The sequence below is a fragment of the Chiloscyllium plagiosum genome, chromosome 4 (assembly GCF_004010195.1).
Source record: "Chiloscyllium plagiosum isolate BGI_BamShark_2017 chromosome 4, ASM401019v2, whole genome shotgun sequence".
NCBI lineage: Eukaryota > Metazoa > Chordata > Chondrichthyes > Orectolobiformes > Hemiscylliidae > Chiloscyllium > Chiloscyllium plagiosum.
The window spans coordinates 57,749,167-57,765,562 of record NC_057713.1 but is presented as its reverse complement, the minus strand read 5'-3'; the positions used below and the strand labels follow the sequence as shown (position 1 = coordinate 57,765,562).

Here is a 16,396-nt window from a genome sequence, read left to right as displayed (position 1 = left end):
AAGAGGTCCAGGAAGAGGAGGGAGATGTACAAGATGGTCCAAGGGTATTTAAGATCAGGGTGGAACATGTTAGTGAAGTTGATGAACTGTTCAACCTCCTTGTGGGAGCAGGAGGTGGCGCTGATACATTCATCAATGTAGCAGAGGACAAAGTGGGGGATAATGCTGGTATAACTACGGAGGATGGATTGTTCCGTATCCTACGAGCAGGTAGGCATAGCTGGAGCCCCTGCAGGTTTCCATGGCTACCCCTTTGGTCTGGAGGGAGTGGAGAGGATTTGAAGGAGAAGTTGTTGAGGGTGAGGACCAGTTCTGCCAATTGAATGAGTGTGTCAGTAAAGGGATACAGGTTGGGACAGTGGCAGAGGAAGAAAAGAGAACCTGGAGGCCTTTGCCATGGTGGATGAACATGTAAAGGAACTGGATATTCATGGTGAAGATGAGGCATTCGGGGCTGGAGAAACAAAAGTCATGGAGGAGGTGGAGGGCATGGGTGGTGTCCTGAATGTATGTGGGGAGTTCATGGACCAAGGGGTACAGGACGTGTCAAGATGTGAGGAGATAAGTTTGGTGGGGCAGGGGCAGGGGTAGTCAGGTTTGTGGGTTTTGGGTAAGAGGTAGAACTGGACAATGTGGCATCTAGCTTCAGCGATGTAAAGGTCAGTGCGACAAATTACTACTGCGTCCCCTATGTCTGCTGGTTTAATGTTGAGGTTGGAGTTGGAGCAGAGGAAGTAGAGGGCTGCGTTTTGTGAAGGTGGGAGTTTGGAGTGGGTGAGAGAGGTGGACAGGTTTAAGCAGTCAATGTCGTGGCCGTAGTTGGCGATGAAGACGTCGATGCCAGAAAGAGGTGTCCAAGTAGATGGAGTATGTCGGAGGGGTCTTCAGAGGGTGGGTGGCAGTCACAATTGAAAAAGTAAGAACTGAGGCAGCGGAAGAAAAATTTGATGTCGCAACACGTACGGAATTCATTGACCCCGGAGGGTAGTGAGAGGAAGTGATGGTAAAAACCCAGCAGGGCTGGGGCCTGGTGAAGAGCTGAAGTTAGGAGTCAAGATGGAGACTGTCTTTGGATTGTAAAATCTTAGTGACAACCGAGGTCAAGTTAATTAGCCTATAGTTACCTGTCTCTGCCTCCCTCCCTTCTTAAACAGGTATGTTACATTAACTATTTTCCAGACCTCTGGGCTCCTCCCTGACTGCTTTATCATGCCAGGAGAAAGGGAGGACTGCAGATGCTGGAGATAGAGTTGAAATGGGTGGTACTGGAAAAGCACAGCAGATCAGGCAGCATCCGATCAGAAGAGTGAACGGTTTGGGCTTAAGCCCTTCATCAGGAATGTGGACGTTGAGAAGGGGACTGAGACAAAAATAGGAGGGTGGGTTTTGGGAGGGTGGAAGGTAACTGTGAAGGTGATAGGTAGATGCAGGTGGGGGGGTGATAGTGATAGGTCAGAGAGGTGAGTGGAGCAGATAAGTGGGAAGGAAGATGGACAGGAAAATAGATGAGTTCAAGAGGGCGATGCTGAGTTGGAGGGGTGGAGTTGGGATGAGGTGGGGGAGGGGAGATTAGACAACTAGTCAAGATGTTGATGCCCTGTAGATTTTCACAGTGCCATCACAATGTTTTGCTGGTAGATGGAGTGACTGTTTAATATAGTGGATGCGTGTCAGTTAGGAGAACTATTTTGTCTTGGATGTGTGCCTTGTTGCTGTTGGACAGCCTTGGGGAAGTCAGGGTGTGAGTTACTTTCTGCAGAATTTGCAGCTACTAATCTGCTGTTGTTGTCACAGTGAGCAGGATAAGTTTCTGGTTAATGGCAATCCCCTAAATGATGGGGGGATACAGGGTGGGGGGGGGGGATGTGTGTCGGCAAGCAGTCCACCCCCTTCCTCTACCCATTGCTTTAACATCCATTCACATGAGATTTTTTTCCTCCAAGTATAAAAATGATTTTCAAAGCCAAACCATGGTTTATTGGTCAGAGTATTGAGTACAGGAGTTGGGAGGTCATGTTGCGGCTGTACAGGACATTGGTTAGGCCACTGTTGGAATATTGCGTGCAATTCTGGTCTTCTTCCTATCGGAAAGATGTTGTGAAACTTGAAAGGGTTCAGAAAAGATTTACAAGGGTGTTGCCAGGGTTGGAGGATTTGAGCCACAGGGAGAGGCTGAACAGGCTGGGGCTGTTTTTCCTGGAGCATCGGAGACTGAGGGGTGACCTTATAGAGGTTTACAAAATTATGAGGGGCATGGGTATGATAAATAGACAAAGTCTTTTCCCTGGGGTCGGGGAGTCCAGAACTAGAGGGCATAGGTTTAGGGTGAGAGGGGAAAGATATAAAAGAGACCTAAGGGGCAACCTTTTCACGCAGAGGGTGGTATGTGATGGAATGAGCTGCCAGAGGAAGTGGTGGAGGCTGGTACAATTGCAACATTTAAGAGGCATCTGGATGGGTAAACGAATAGGAAGGGTTTGGAGGGATATGGGCCGGGTGCTGGCAGGTGGGACTAGATTGGGTTGGAATATCTGGTCGGGATGGACGGGTTGGGCCGAAGGGTCGGTTTCCATGCTGTACATCTCTATGACTCTATAACAGTGCTTTAAATTCCTGGTTGACTTTGAATAACCTTTATCACCAGTAACTTGTCTGTTCAAATGCCAGATTATTAGATTATAGTCAAATGTCCATATTTTATCAACAAAACAATATGTAAATTGATGGTTTCAACTGTTCTTATTTTTGAAGTCTCTTTTGGTGTTGATTCATTGTCTCCCATTTCCCTTTTGGTTAGACCTGACCCTGGGCAGAAAACCGAGAATAAGAAAAATAACACTATTGACGAAGAGGATAAAGGAAAAAAGAATATAGATGAAGATGAAATGAACAGAAAATTTTGGAACGAACCTACAGAGTATACTCCAGAATCTAGGTTGGAGGTCCATAAACACATTGAGAAGATGCGGAAGCTCAAAGACAAGGACAAGTAACATTATAATTAATAAACATATTTCTATTTCAAATAGTTATTCCAGTTCTTAATTTATTGTGCTTTATCCAATATTCTAGAAATAGATTGGAACATATTTTTTCTGAAGTCTGTTATTTCAAAAATCACTAAAATATATTTTATTTCCATATGTCTACCTGATCCGAAAGTGAGAGCGCAATTGTCTTTCATTAACTGGAATAAAATCAGTTCACTCGGGCATAGGGAGGATGTAAAGGTCAGAAAGTTCCTTGGTGTATTCTGTTTTTAGTTTTCTTTGAAGAAATGCAAATATTTTGGAACAATTTGTGGATGGTCCAACTGGAGGCTAGGCCATACTGGACCTTGTATTGGCTAATGAACCTGGCCAGGTGAATGACCTTGCAGTGGGAGCGCATTTTGGAAACAATGATCACAATTCCTTAAAGTTTAAGATAACTATGAATAAAGATAAGTCAGATTGTTGTGGGAGGGTACAAAATTGGAGGAGGGAAAGTTACATCGTATTACGGAGCTAGGGAGTATTAATCCAGAGAAGCTGCTATCAGGCATGGCAACATATGATATGTGGGAGTTGTTCAAAGGCCTACTGATCAAAATTCAGGACCAGCATGTCCTGAAGGAGGAAGGACAAGGAAAGCAAGGTAAGGGACCCTTGAATAACAAGAAAGATTGTGAATTTAATTAAAAGAAAAAAAACACGTTTAAGGTTTAGGAAGCTAAAATTGGATAAGGCCCTTGAGGAATATGAAGAAAGCAGAACAGAACTGAAGCAGGGAAGTAGGAGAGCAAGAACATGGCCATGAAATGACCTTGGCAGGTAGGGTTAAAGAGAATCTCAAAGCATTCTACACATATATTAAAAATAAGAGGATAACGAGGGTGAAGTTAGGACAAATACATGGATAGGAAAGGTTTAGACTTCAAAATGTAAGTCCTCTGAACGATATTAAATGCAAAGCATGTTCATCATATTGTAGAACAATGGGGATATCAGACTCTGGAGCAGGAGTCGGGTATGACTGTACTCAAAGAAAAAGGAGGCAACTTGTGCTTGGAGGCAGAGGATGTGGGCAGGATTCAAATGAGTACTTTGCATCAGTATTCACCCATGAAAAGGATATAGAAGATAGTTTGATTTGATTTATTGTTATGATGTACCTAAGTACAGTGAAAAGTTTCTATTTGCATGCAGAACAGGCGCATCATAATGTACAAGGACAAATAGATCATAGGGTGTTTAGACAGAGTGAGTCATACAAGTTTATGGCTGTGCAGGAGGTGCACAAAAGCACAACATTAGATTTGAAATTAGAGAGGTCCATTCAACAGATTAATAACTGGGGAAGAAGCTATTCTTCAATCTGTCGATACGTGTGTTTAAGCTTCTGTATCTTCTGCCTGATGGAGGAGGATGGAAAAGACTATAACTGGGGTGGGAGGGGTCTTTGGTGATATTGGCTACCTTTCTGTGGCAGTAGGAAGTGTAAGTAAGAGTCCATGGATGAGAGGTTAGCTTCCATGATGGTCTGGGCTGTGTTCACAACTTTCAGTAGTTTCTTATGGTCCTGGGCAGAGCAGTTGCCATACGAAGCTATGATGCACTCAGATAGTATTTTCCGTGGTGTATCTGTAAAAGTTGTTGAGGATCCTAATGATATACTGAATTTCCTTAGCCTCCTGAGGAAGAAGGCCCTCCTTACTGTAGCATGTTCTTGAGAGGACCAGGACAGATTGTTGGTTATCGTCACTCCCAGGAACTTGATGCTCTCAATCTCGCTACCTCACCTCCATTGATGTATATGAGGGCATGTTTTCTTCCTTTCTTCCTGAAGTCGATGATCAGTTCTTTAATTTTTCTGACATTGAGGGAGAGATTGTTACTTTTGCATCATGACCCCAAGCATTCTATCTCCTTCCTATAATCTGACTCATCAGTGTTTGATATCCGACCTACAGCAGTGGTGTCGTCCGTGAACTTGTAGGTGGCGTTCACATGAAATTTGGTGTCACGGTCTTGAGTGTATGGGGATTACAATGGGGGGGCTGAGTACACATCCTTGCAGGGTGCCGTTGTTGAAGATTATTGTGGAGGAGGTGCTGTTGTCTATCTTCACGAATTGTAATCTGTGGGTCAGGAAGCTGAGGTTCCAGTTGCAGAAGCAGGCAGAAGTGAGGACTGCATATGCTGGAGATTAGAGTCAAGATTAGAGTGTTTCTGGAAAAGCACAGCAGGTCAGGCAGCATCCAAGGAGCAGGAAAATTGACATTTGGGCAAAAGCCCTTCATCAGGAATGCTATTGCAGAAGGCAGAGTCACAACCTAGGTTTCTGAGTTTGGAGATTAATTTGATTGGGATTATAGTGTTGAAGACGATGCTATACTCAATAAGTAGAAGCCTGACATAGGTATCCTTATTAGGATAGTGAGCCTAGTGTGGAGAATGCTAAATTGCTAGGGCATTTTGAGGTCAACAAAGAAGTAGTGTTGGATCTCTTGAAGAGTATTAAGATGGATAAGTCCCCAGGGCCTGATGATATCTATTCTAGGTTATTGAGAGAGGCAAGAGAGGAGATTGCTGGGACCTTGACCAAGTTCGTTGTATCCTTGCTAGGAGACTGTTCCTCTATTCAAGAAGCAAAATAGGGATAATCCAGGAAACTGTAGACCAATGAGTCTCATATCACTGGCTGGGAAGCTATTGGAGAGAATTGTTAGGGATAGAATTTACACGCATTTGGAAAAGCATGACATAATTAGGGACAGTCAGCATGGCTTTGTGCAGGGTAACTCGTGTCTTACTAACCTGATTGAATTTTTTGAGGCGGTGACAAAGGTGATTAATGAGAGTGGAGCACTGGACGTTGTCTACATGTATTTTAGTAAGGTTTTCAACAAGTAGGTAGGCTCATCCAGAAGATTAAGTTGCATGGGATGCAGGGTGACTTGGCTGCATGGATTCAGAATTGGCTTGTTCATCAAAGATGGAAGGTACTGGTAGAAGGGTGTTTTTTCAGGCTGGAGGTCTGTGACTAATGGTGTTCTGCAGGGATCCAGACTGGGACCTTTGCTGTTTGTGATATATATAAATGACTTGGATGAAAACGTAGATGGATGGGTTACTAAGTTTGCAGGCAATATAAAGATTGGTGGGGTTGTGGATAATCTAGAAGGTTGTCAAAGGATACTTTGGAATTTAGATCAGTTCAAGATATGGACTGAGAAATGGCATTTAACAGGTTTTAATCCAGGTAAGTGAGGTCCTGAATATGCAAAGAATGGAGGGATATGGACTAAAGGCAGACAAAAAGTATTAGGTAGATTGGCGTCATGTTTAGCACAGCATCATGGGCCGAAGGGCCCGTTCCTGTACTGTACAGTTCTGTGTTCTATCTATCTTTCTGACCTTTTTCTGTAACTTTGTTTCTGAATCTTAAGGAGAACCACAGTTTCTTTACAAACTATCCTTTTTCAAATGTTTTGTTTTCATGAATGCTTCTTAAAAGCATTTACTCCATCTCTATTGGAAGTTCATTGTTAGCTTATATGTTTACCTATCCTATTTTAGAACCAGAGAAAACTTTTCATTATTCAAACACACTACTGACATTTAAATTATGTTTTCATATCTTTTTGTATCTATTTCCCAACTATATTTGTGGTTGTTGAATACTTGTCAACAAAACTTGTTAATTTGGAGGTGGCAATGGGATTATTTAATCATTGCTATTCCCAGATATTTTTCTATGCTGTTATGTCTGCATGAGATTACTGAAGCATCCTCCCAGTATAAATAAATACTGTTTATCCAAAGATTGACGTAGTTGCATAAAATATTTTTTAGAATTAGACAGCCAATCATTAAACAATATTACATTGTAGTCACTTATTTCTGCTATTAAGTGAATGTTTACATGAATAGTTTCATACCAGAAGCAGTATCTATTATTGTAACACTTTTATTATGGTGTACATAGTAACTTCAGAACACTAATAATGCAGACTCTATCAAATAACTTGAATGGTTATCTGCCTTTAATATTGTTTAAATCCTCAATATATACTTTTGGAACTGATCTTGAAAGAAGTAATCTGTAAATTTTGTTATAGTTCCATAAGCAATTGTACTATGTGATAGAATAGTGAACCCCCCCCCCCACCCCCACCCCGGCACATTACTTCCCATGTTGCATTAGCTGATGGAATTAGCATTAGTTGATAATGGAAAAATTATTATTGGACTCATGCTTGGTTTTTAAGAAAAATCAGCCAGCCTTTAAGGTGTTAATTCCTGTCTAATTGCCTTTTAAGAAAGTGCATTTGTATAATCATTTGAGTATTTGATAGAGTTTACTAAATTATTTGCCAACACTTAGAGTCATAGAGATGTACAGCACGGAAACAGACCCTTCGGTCCAACTTGTCCATGCCGACCAGATATCCCAACCTAATCTAGTCCCGCTTGCCAGCGCCGCCCCTGTATCCCTCCAAACCCTTCCTATTCATATACTGATCCCAATGCCTTTTAAATGATGTAATTGCACTAGTCTCCACCACTTCCTCTGGCAGCTCATTCCATACACATACCACCCTCTGCGTGAAAAAGTTGCCCCTTTGGTCTCTTTTATATCTCACCCTAAACCTATGCCCTCTAGTTCTGGATTTCCCCACCCCAGGGAAAAGACTTTGTTTATTTATCCTATCCATGCCCCTCATGATTTTATAAACCTCTATAAGGTCACCTCTCAGCCTCCGACGCTCCAGGGAAAACAGCCCCAATCTATTCAACCCCTCCCTATAGCTCAAATTCTCCAACCCTGGCAATATCCTTGTAAATCTTTTTTGAACCCTTTCAAGTTTCACAACATCCTTCCAATGGGATGGAGACCAGAAGTGCACACAATATTCAAAAAGTGGCTGAACAAATGTCCTGTACAGCTGCAACATGCCCTCCCAACTCCTATACTCAATGATCTGACCAATAAAGGAAAGCATGCCAAATGCCTTATTCACAATCCTATCTACCTGTGACTCTACTTTCAAAGGGCTATGAATCTGCACTCCAAGGTATTTTTTGTTCAGCAACACTCCCTAGGACCTTACCATTAAGTTTATAAGTTCTGCTATTGAGCTAGAGATTATAGATTTGCAAGCCACTGTGGAGACCTGAACACAAAAACAGGCTGACCCACTCACTGCAATACTGTGGCATCATCAGATGTGCCATCTTCCAGTTGTGACATTAGTCAAAAGCCCTGTTTGCTGTCACAGATGGATGTAAAAGATCATGTGGCACAATTTGAAGAATAATTCAAGAATTCTCCTTGGTAATCTGGCAAATACTTATCCCTCAATCAACGTTTTAATTTATTGAATTAATTTGAGATTATTCTCAATGTTCTTTGTGGAATTTTGCTATGTGTAAATTGGCTCTTTTGTTTTCGAAATTACAGCAGTGATTATATGGATTGAACCATCACTTCCTCAAGTCCAATTAGGGAAAGATAATAAATGCTGGCTTTGTCAAAAAGGCCCACATTCTAAGATAAAATTAAACAAAAAAACCCAAATGCTCATCCATAAGGCTGGAGTGACGAAAGCATCCCTAGTTATTTGGCTGCAATTGGCTGTGACTTCAGATGTAACAGTGTGATTGTTCTGCAACTATTTGTGGAATTACGATTTTCTTTCACATTTCCTTTTGTTGTGTACTGTTTCTGGAAACGAATTAACATTTTCTTGAGGTATAGACTGTCAGCTCCTGTGAAATAGTGCACATTTGTCAGAAAGAGGAGAAGAAATCAGTGACTAAAGTCTATGTTCTGGGATTTAAAAATAAATGTTAAATTTTTGCTTATTTAATTATCTGTAAGCACTTCTTTTGAATTTATTGTTGCAGAAATCAAGGTAAACAAAAGCCACAGCGAATACACATCACCTCTGAGGGACGGGTCCTGAATGTTAATGAACCCAAGTATGTAACTTGATCATTCTTCTGCCAAACATAGATTATATATCTGACATAATTAAAAGCAATTTTAAAATTATGTAGACATTAGAAACTCATTCTACAATTCTTTTTTCATATACTGTTGTAATTCAACTTAGCTGTCAACCTGCTGGATAGATAGCTTGAAGCCTTAGGAAGATAATCCATTTGTTTTCATTCGGAGGCAGACAGGCAGAGTAGACTTTACTGTGAATGGAAACAAATTTCTCCTCTTACTTTATGCAAGGAAAGTTTCAGATTTTAAAAGGCAAGGTTTTTTTAAACATTTTATAATTGTCAGATGTTTTTTGATTCAAAGGGTTTTTAGCATTTCTTCACAGCATAGTGATATATGAGAGATATCCAACTGGTTCTCAAAATTAAAGCTCGGGCTAAAAAGGGCTGTCACAATATAGGTGAAAATTTGTTTCGGTAGTGTAGTGGCTATCATGTTAACTTGGTGGCCTCATTCCCGATGAAGGGCTTTTGCCTGAAATGTCGATTTTCCTGCTCGTCGGATGCTGCCTGACCTGCCAAACCGTCATTGCAGCACTTGCTAATGAGACACCACACAATATGGTGCTTTTCATCACCACTCTAATCTAGACACGAAAGGTGTCTAGTTCGAAACCAAGCAGAAACAGCCTTGTTCCAGGCAGATGTGTTGGGCGACACGGTGGCTCAGTGGTTAGCACGGCTGCCTCACAGTGCCAGGGACCCAGGTTCTATACCAACCTTGGGTAACTGTGTGGAGTTTGCACATTCTCCCTGTGTCTGTGTGGGTTTTCTCCGGGTGCTCTAGTTTCCTCCCACAATCCAAAGATGTGCAGGTTAAGTGAATTGGCCATGCTAAATTGCCTATAGTGTTCAGGGATTGTGGGTTAAGTGCATTAGTCTGGTGTAAATATAGGATAATAGGGTAGGGAAATGGGTCTGGTGGGTTACTCTTCAGAGGGTCGGTGTGGATGTGTTGGGCCTAAGGGCCTGTTTCCACTTTGTAGGGATTCTATGATTCTTCAAGAATCCATAATTAACAATCTTCAAGAATCCAAGAATCCATGTTTCAACATAAGTTAATCATTTAGAATTGTGGGCACAATTTTGGAAAGTGCCACCATTTGGTGATACAATATACACAGTAATGTCAATAGACCTCAAAGTAATGCATTTTAGTTGGGAAAATGAAGAGCGACAATATACAGAATATGGAAAAACGTTAAAGACAATGCAAGATATAGACCAGGTGGGATTCGTGTTCAAATTTCAGAAGTTGCAGGGTTAAGTTAAAGTAATTCATTAAGCAAATTGGATTTATGTGCTTTATAAATGAAGGCATGAATATAAAATCCAGTTAAATTTGTAAAACACAAGTTTGACCTCAGCTGGAATAGAATGGTAATTCTGGGCAGTGTTCTTTAGGAAAAATGTGAAAGCTTTAAAAGGGAGGTTTTTACAAGAGTTATTCCTGGAATGAGGGGTTACAGTTATATGGATTAGCTGGAAAAGCTAGAGTTGTTCTTCTTAGAGCAGAGAATGATAAAGCAGATGATGAAGGTATTTGAAGTGTGATCGCCAAGTGACTACCACCAATGGTCATACCTGAACCCATATTGTGTGGTGTCTCATTAGCAAGTGCTGCAATGACGGTTTGGGTTGTCTGATTATTTCTACACTATTGTTGCTTTGGAAATCCTTGCTTACACTCTCTCTAAATTAAAATGTCTATCGAGTGTGATTTCACCCATTGATTTAACCTGTCCAATTACAAAAGGTGCCACTTACTCATTTGCTAATTGCTTCAGTTTTCCTACTCCTTTATTAGCTTAACACTCTAATTTTAGTGCCTCGCTAAATGGAGACATGGAGAAAGTGAGTACTGCAGATGCTGGAGATCAGAGTCGAGAATGTGGTGCTGGAATAGTACCAGATGACTGGAGGGTGGCAAATATTATTCCCTCATTCAAGAAAGGGATTGGGGTAACCCTGGAAATTACTGACCAGTCAGTCTTATATCAGTGGTGGGCAAATTATTGGAGAGGATTCTGAGAGACAGCATTTATGATTATTTGGAAAAGCATAAAGTTAAAAATCACACAACACCAGGTTATTATCCCTCACTACCCACACAGGAGAGTGAGAAGGCGGCATGAAAAAGCCTTGGCAGGTAGGTTTGAGGAAAACCACAAAGCATTCTACACTTATGTGAGGAAGAAGAGGATGGCCAGAGTGAGGGTAGGGCCAATCAGGGATAGTGGAGGGAACTTGTGTCTGGAGTTGGAGGATGTTGGGGAAGTCCTTAATAAATAGTTTGCTTCAGTATTCACTACTGAGAGGAACTTTATCATTTGTGAGGACAGCATGAAAGAGGCTGATATGCTCGAACAAGTTGATGTTAAGAAGGAGGATGTGCTGGAAATTTTGAAAAACATGAGGATAGATAGGTCCCCTGGGCCAGATGGGATATACTGAAAGTTACTGCAGGAAGTGAGGAAAGAGATTGCTGCGCCTTTGGTGATGACCTTTGTGACCTCACCATCCACTGGAGTAGTACCAGATGACTGGAGGGTGGCAAATGTTATTCCCTTATTCAAGAAAGGGAATAGGGGTAACCCTGGAAATTACAGACCAGTCAGTGGTGGGCAAATTATTGGAGAGGATTCTGAGGGACAGCATTTATGATTATTTGGAAAAGCAAAAGTTAAAAATCACACAACACCAGGTTATAGTCCAACAGGTTTAATTGGAAGCACTAGCTTTTGAAGTACTGCTCCTTCATCAGGTGGTTGTGGAGGTTAAGATCATGCTCACAGAATTCATGGCCAAAGGAGTCCAGAGTCAAGGAGATGGGATACAGTAAACAATCTTAGATGAAAACTTTCATCTTTTATAATGGGATATGCTGGTTTCTGTTCTTTTAAATTTAAATCCTAGAACTTCCCCCAAATTACACTCTCAAGACATTCTCCACAATCACCTGATGAAGGAGCAGCGCTCTAAAGCTAGTGCCCCCAAACAAACCTGTTGGACTATAACCTGGTGTTGTATGACCTCTCACATCTCAAGATAGGTCTGATTTGGAGATGCCGGTGTTGGACTGGAGTTAACAAAGTTAAAAATCACAAAACACCATGCCATAGTCCAACAGGCCCAATTGGAAGCACTAGTCCTTGGAGCTGGGATTTACATTTCAAAGACCAGAAATCAGCATATTCCATTATAAAGGTGAAAGTTTTAATCTAAGATTGTTTACTGTATCCCATCTCCTTGACTCTGGACTCCTTTGGCTAAAAATTCTGTGAGCATGACCTTAACCTCCACAACCATCTGATGAAGGAGCAGTGCTCCGAAAGCTAGCGCTTCCAGTTAAACCTGTTGGACTATAATCTGGTGTTGTGTGATTTTTAACTTTGTACACCGCAGTCCAGCACCGGCATCTCCAAATCTTGGAAAAGGATAGTTTGATTTGAAGCAGTCAACATGGCTTTGTGAGGAACAGGTCATGCCTCACACACTTTATTGAATTCTTTGAGGATGTGACGAAACACATTGATGAAGTTAAAACAGTCGATGTGGTGTACATGGATTTTAGCAAGGCATTTGATAAGATTCCCCATGGTAGGCTCATTCAGGAAGTAAGGAGGCATGGTATACAGGGAAATTTGGCTGTCTGGATACAGAATTGGCTGGAAAAGCACAGCAGTTCAGGCAGCACCCGAGGAGCAGGAAAAACGACGATTCGGGCAAAAGCCCTTCATCAGGAATACAGACAGAGTGCCTGAAGGGTGGAGAGATAAATGAGAGGAGCTCCAGAATCTGGTTTCCAGCACTGCAGTCATTGTTTTTACCTACAGAATCGGCTGGCCCATAGAAGACAGAGGGTGGTAGTAGATGGAAAGTATTCGGCCTGGTGCTCACTGACCAGTGATGTTCCGCAGGGATCTATTCTGAGACATCTGCTCTTTGTGATTTTTATAAATGACTTAGATGAGGCAGTGGAAGGGTGGGTTAGTAAGTTTGCCAGTGACACAAAGGTTGGTGGAGTTGTGGATAGTGTGGAGGGCTGTTGTAGGTTGCAACAGGACATTGACAGGAAGCAGAGCTGGGGTTGGGCGGAGACATAGCAGATGGAGTTCAACTGGAAAAGTGTGTGGATGGCCAAATTTGAATGCAGATTACAGGGTCAAAGGCAGGATTCTTGGCAGTGTGGAGCAACAGAGGGATCTCGGGGTCCACATACATAGAACCCTCAAAATTGTCACCCAAGTTGAGAGGGTTGTTAAGCCAGCATACAGTATGTTTTCTTTCAATTAGCAGGGGATTGAGTTTAAGAGCCACAAGGTTATTCTGCAGCTCTATAAGGCCCTCGTTAGATCACACTTGGAATATTGTGCTCAGTTCTGGTTGCCTAATTACAAGAAGGATGTGGAAGCTTTAGAGAGGGTGCAGACGACATTTGTCAGGATGCTGCCTGGACTGGAGGGCATGTCTAATGAAGAAAGGTTGAAGGAGCTAGGGTTTTTCGCATTGGAACGAAGAAAGATGAGAGACAACTTGACAGAAGTGTACAAGGTGATGAAAGGCATAGAGAGAGTTGATAGCCAGAGACTTTTTCCCAGGGTGAAAATGGCTATCATGCGGGGACGTAATTTTAAGATGATTGAAGGAAGATTTAGGAGAGATGTCAAAGGTTGGCTCTTTACACAGAGAGTGGTGAATGTGTAGAATGCACTGCCAGTAGTGGTAGTAAAGTCAGATATATTAGGGACATGTAAGGCACATCTTGGATAGGCACATGGATGATAGTAAATTGAAGGGTATGTAGGTTAGTTTGATCTTAATGGATCAGCACAACATTGTGATCCAAAGGGCTTGTACTGTTCTAACGCCATATAACTGAGTCACCAAAATGGTGAGGTGTGGCCACTTCTTTTAAGACTGTAGAATGAAGTCCATCAGGACCTAGACTCTGTTAGCCCACTGCTCCAACAGTTTACTCAGTGCCACTTCTTGATGGTGATTTTCCTGAGTTTTCCCTCTATTTCCTATTTCTGATTTATTGCTGCATCAGAGATGTTACTTGTATCCTCTATAGTGAAGAGTAATGGAAAATGCCTGTTCAATTCATCTGTCATTTCCTTGTTTTCCATTATTAATTCTCTAATCTCACTTTCTATAGGACCAACACCCACTTTGTTAAGTAAATAAGTATGGAAGCTCTTACTATCTGTTGTTATATTTCTAGCTAGTTTTCTTGCATCTAACTTTTCTTTCTTTATGAATTTTTGGTCACTTTTAACTATTTTTTATTTTGTCTAATCTTCTGATCTCCTAAATTGGCTACTTTTCTATGCTCCTAAGATAGAACCCTGTCTGATTCACATAATGACAATCTAGTTTCAACTGATTCTTAATTAAGCTGTTCCTTCATTGGAAGTCTTGTTAAAACTCTGCTGGCAACTGGCTAAGAACTACATAAAGTGTAGATTTCACTTCTCACAATCATAACTGTCAGTGGGCTCCCTTGAGAAGCTCATATATAAAAACAGCATTTCCCTATTGAGATATATGAAGTTAAAAATCACACAACACCAGGTTATAGTCCAACAGATTTATTTGGAAGTACAAGCTTTCAGAGTGCTGCTCCTTTGTTAGGTACCTATCTGACAAAAGAGCAGCGCTCCGAAAGCTTGTACTTCCAAATAAACCTGTTGGACTATAACCTGGTATTGTGATTTTTAGCTTTATTCACCCCAGTGCAACACCAGCACCTCCACATCAGAGATATATGAAATTATCTCTCACTCATAAGCTAAATGTAAGGGCTAAAGGGGTGTGTGTTAATGCAGACCTGGTCTTACCACTTTCTCTGTATGCTGCCTTTCAGTTTAGTGTCCTCCACCTTAATCTGAAACGTCTTCTCAAAGTTAGTGTTCAAAGATATCTGACATATCAAGCTATTAGCAGTCAAAAACTTGATTGTTTATGAGAGATGAGCAATGCTTGGCGAATACAACTTCTTTCAGTCTTGAGATGTATAAAAAGGCTCCTCATCTCTTAGATGGGTGTGACTTACACAGGTCGTATGGTGACAATAATATTGCAGCAGATGTTGTAACAGTGCAAGTGAAAATATATTGACGAAAGTGGTGACTTATTTATAGTGAAGTAGCACCACTGCCACCTAGGTAGCTCAGTATGCTTTTCTTATCTACTCCATCTAGCTACTTCCAGTTACATGCCTGCCTTCTGTAACTAATGTGTGGGGATCTTCTGTGTGTCTATTCCTTTTGACTTGGAAGACTTAGGCAGTTGTACTATGATACCTTTTCAGGTGTCTACAGTGCCCATTGGCAATCCAGAGATGTGTAGGTTAGGTGAATTGGCCATGTTAAATGGCCCACAGTGTTCAGGGATGCATAGGTTAGGTGCATTAGTCAGGGATAAATGTAGGGTAGGGGAATGGGTCTGGGCAGGTTACTCTTCGGCGCGTCTGTGTGGACATGTTGGGTTGGAGGGTCTGTTTCCACACTGTAGGGATTCTGTGATTCTGTGAAGATAGCACTGACCCTTACTATTATCTCTGCCTAGACTGCCGGGGTCTGGTGGAGTGGACTCTCCTTACCATCAGCTCGGAAGAGGACTAGTCTTCTCTCCCTCATCACTCGAGAGTTTTCTTCATGAAAGGAGGAACAAGCTTAGTTTTCTTCTGAGTCATCCTGGTCAAAATTTGGAAGAGAGTACCATAATACGAGAGAGAGTTCCCAGCTTATAGTAATAGAAGTAGAGTCCAGCTAGGCTTTGAATATGCTGCCAGAGACTTGACGAGTACTTCAGTCTCACTTGCCATGCAATGCACCTTATAAACACCCAACACCCAACATAAATATTGAGGTGAGAAATGCATGACTGGGTGTGATATCTCACCCTAGGCCATATTGAAACTAACTGGGAGATAGTGAGGACTGTAGCTACTGGAAAGTCAGAGTGGATAACGTGTGGAGCTAGTAAAAGTATAGCAGGTCAAGCAGCATCAGAGGAGCAGGGGAGTCAACATTTCAGATCTGAGCCTTTCACCAGGACTGGGGAGAGAGAAGGGGACTGAGAAATAAATAGAGGGAGGGAGTGGCATGGGACAAAAGTAGATGGGATGGCAATAGGTGGATGCAGGTAAGAGGTGATTATAATTGGTCAGTGGGAAGGGTGGAGAGGATCTGTGGGAAGGAAGATGGGCAGGTTAGGTCAGGTCAATGGAGAAGGGCAGAGAGGGAGGGCTGGACCTGGGATGAGGAGATTTGAACGCTGGTGAATTCTACGTTAGGCCATATGGTTGTAAGATGAGGTGGAAGATGAGGTTTTCTTCCTCCAGTTTGCGTGAGGCCTTATTTTAACGGTGGATGAGGCCCAGGATGGACATG

General features: G+C 41.8%; 1 protein-coding gene across 1 annotated transcript in view; it reads left to right on the top strand.

The window, feature by feature from the left end:
* dnaaf11 (dynein axonemal assembly factor 11) overlaps positions 1-16,396 on the top strand; it is a 75,140-nt gene that overhangs the window by 28,557 nt on the left and 30,187 nt on the right. The window contains exons 6-7 of the mRNA XM_043689401.1: positions 2,798-2,989; positions 8,892-8,966. Of these exons, the coding sequence (XP_043545336.1) occupies positions 2,798-2,989; positions 8,892-8,966 (267 nt within the window). The remainder of the gene's footprint in view (positions 1-2,797; positions 2,990-8,891; positions 8,967-16,396) is intronic.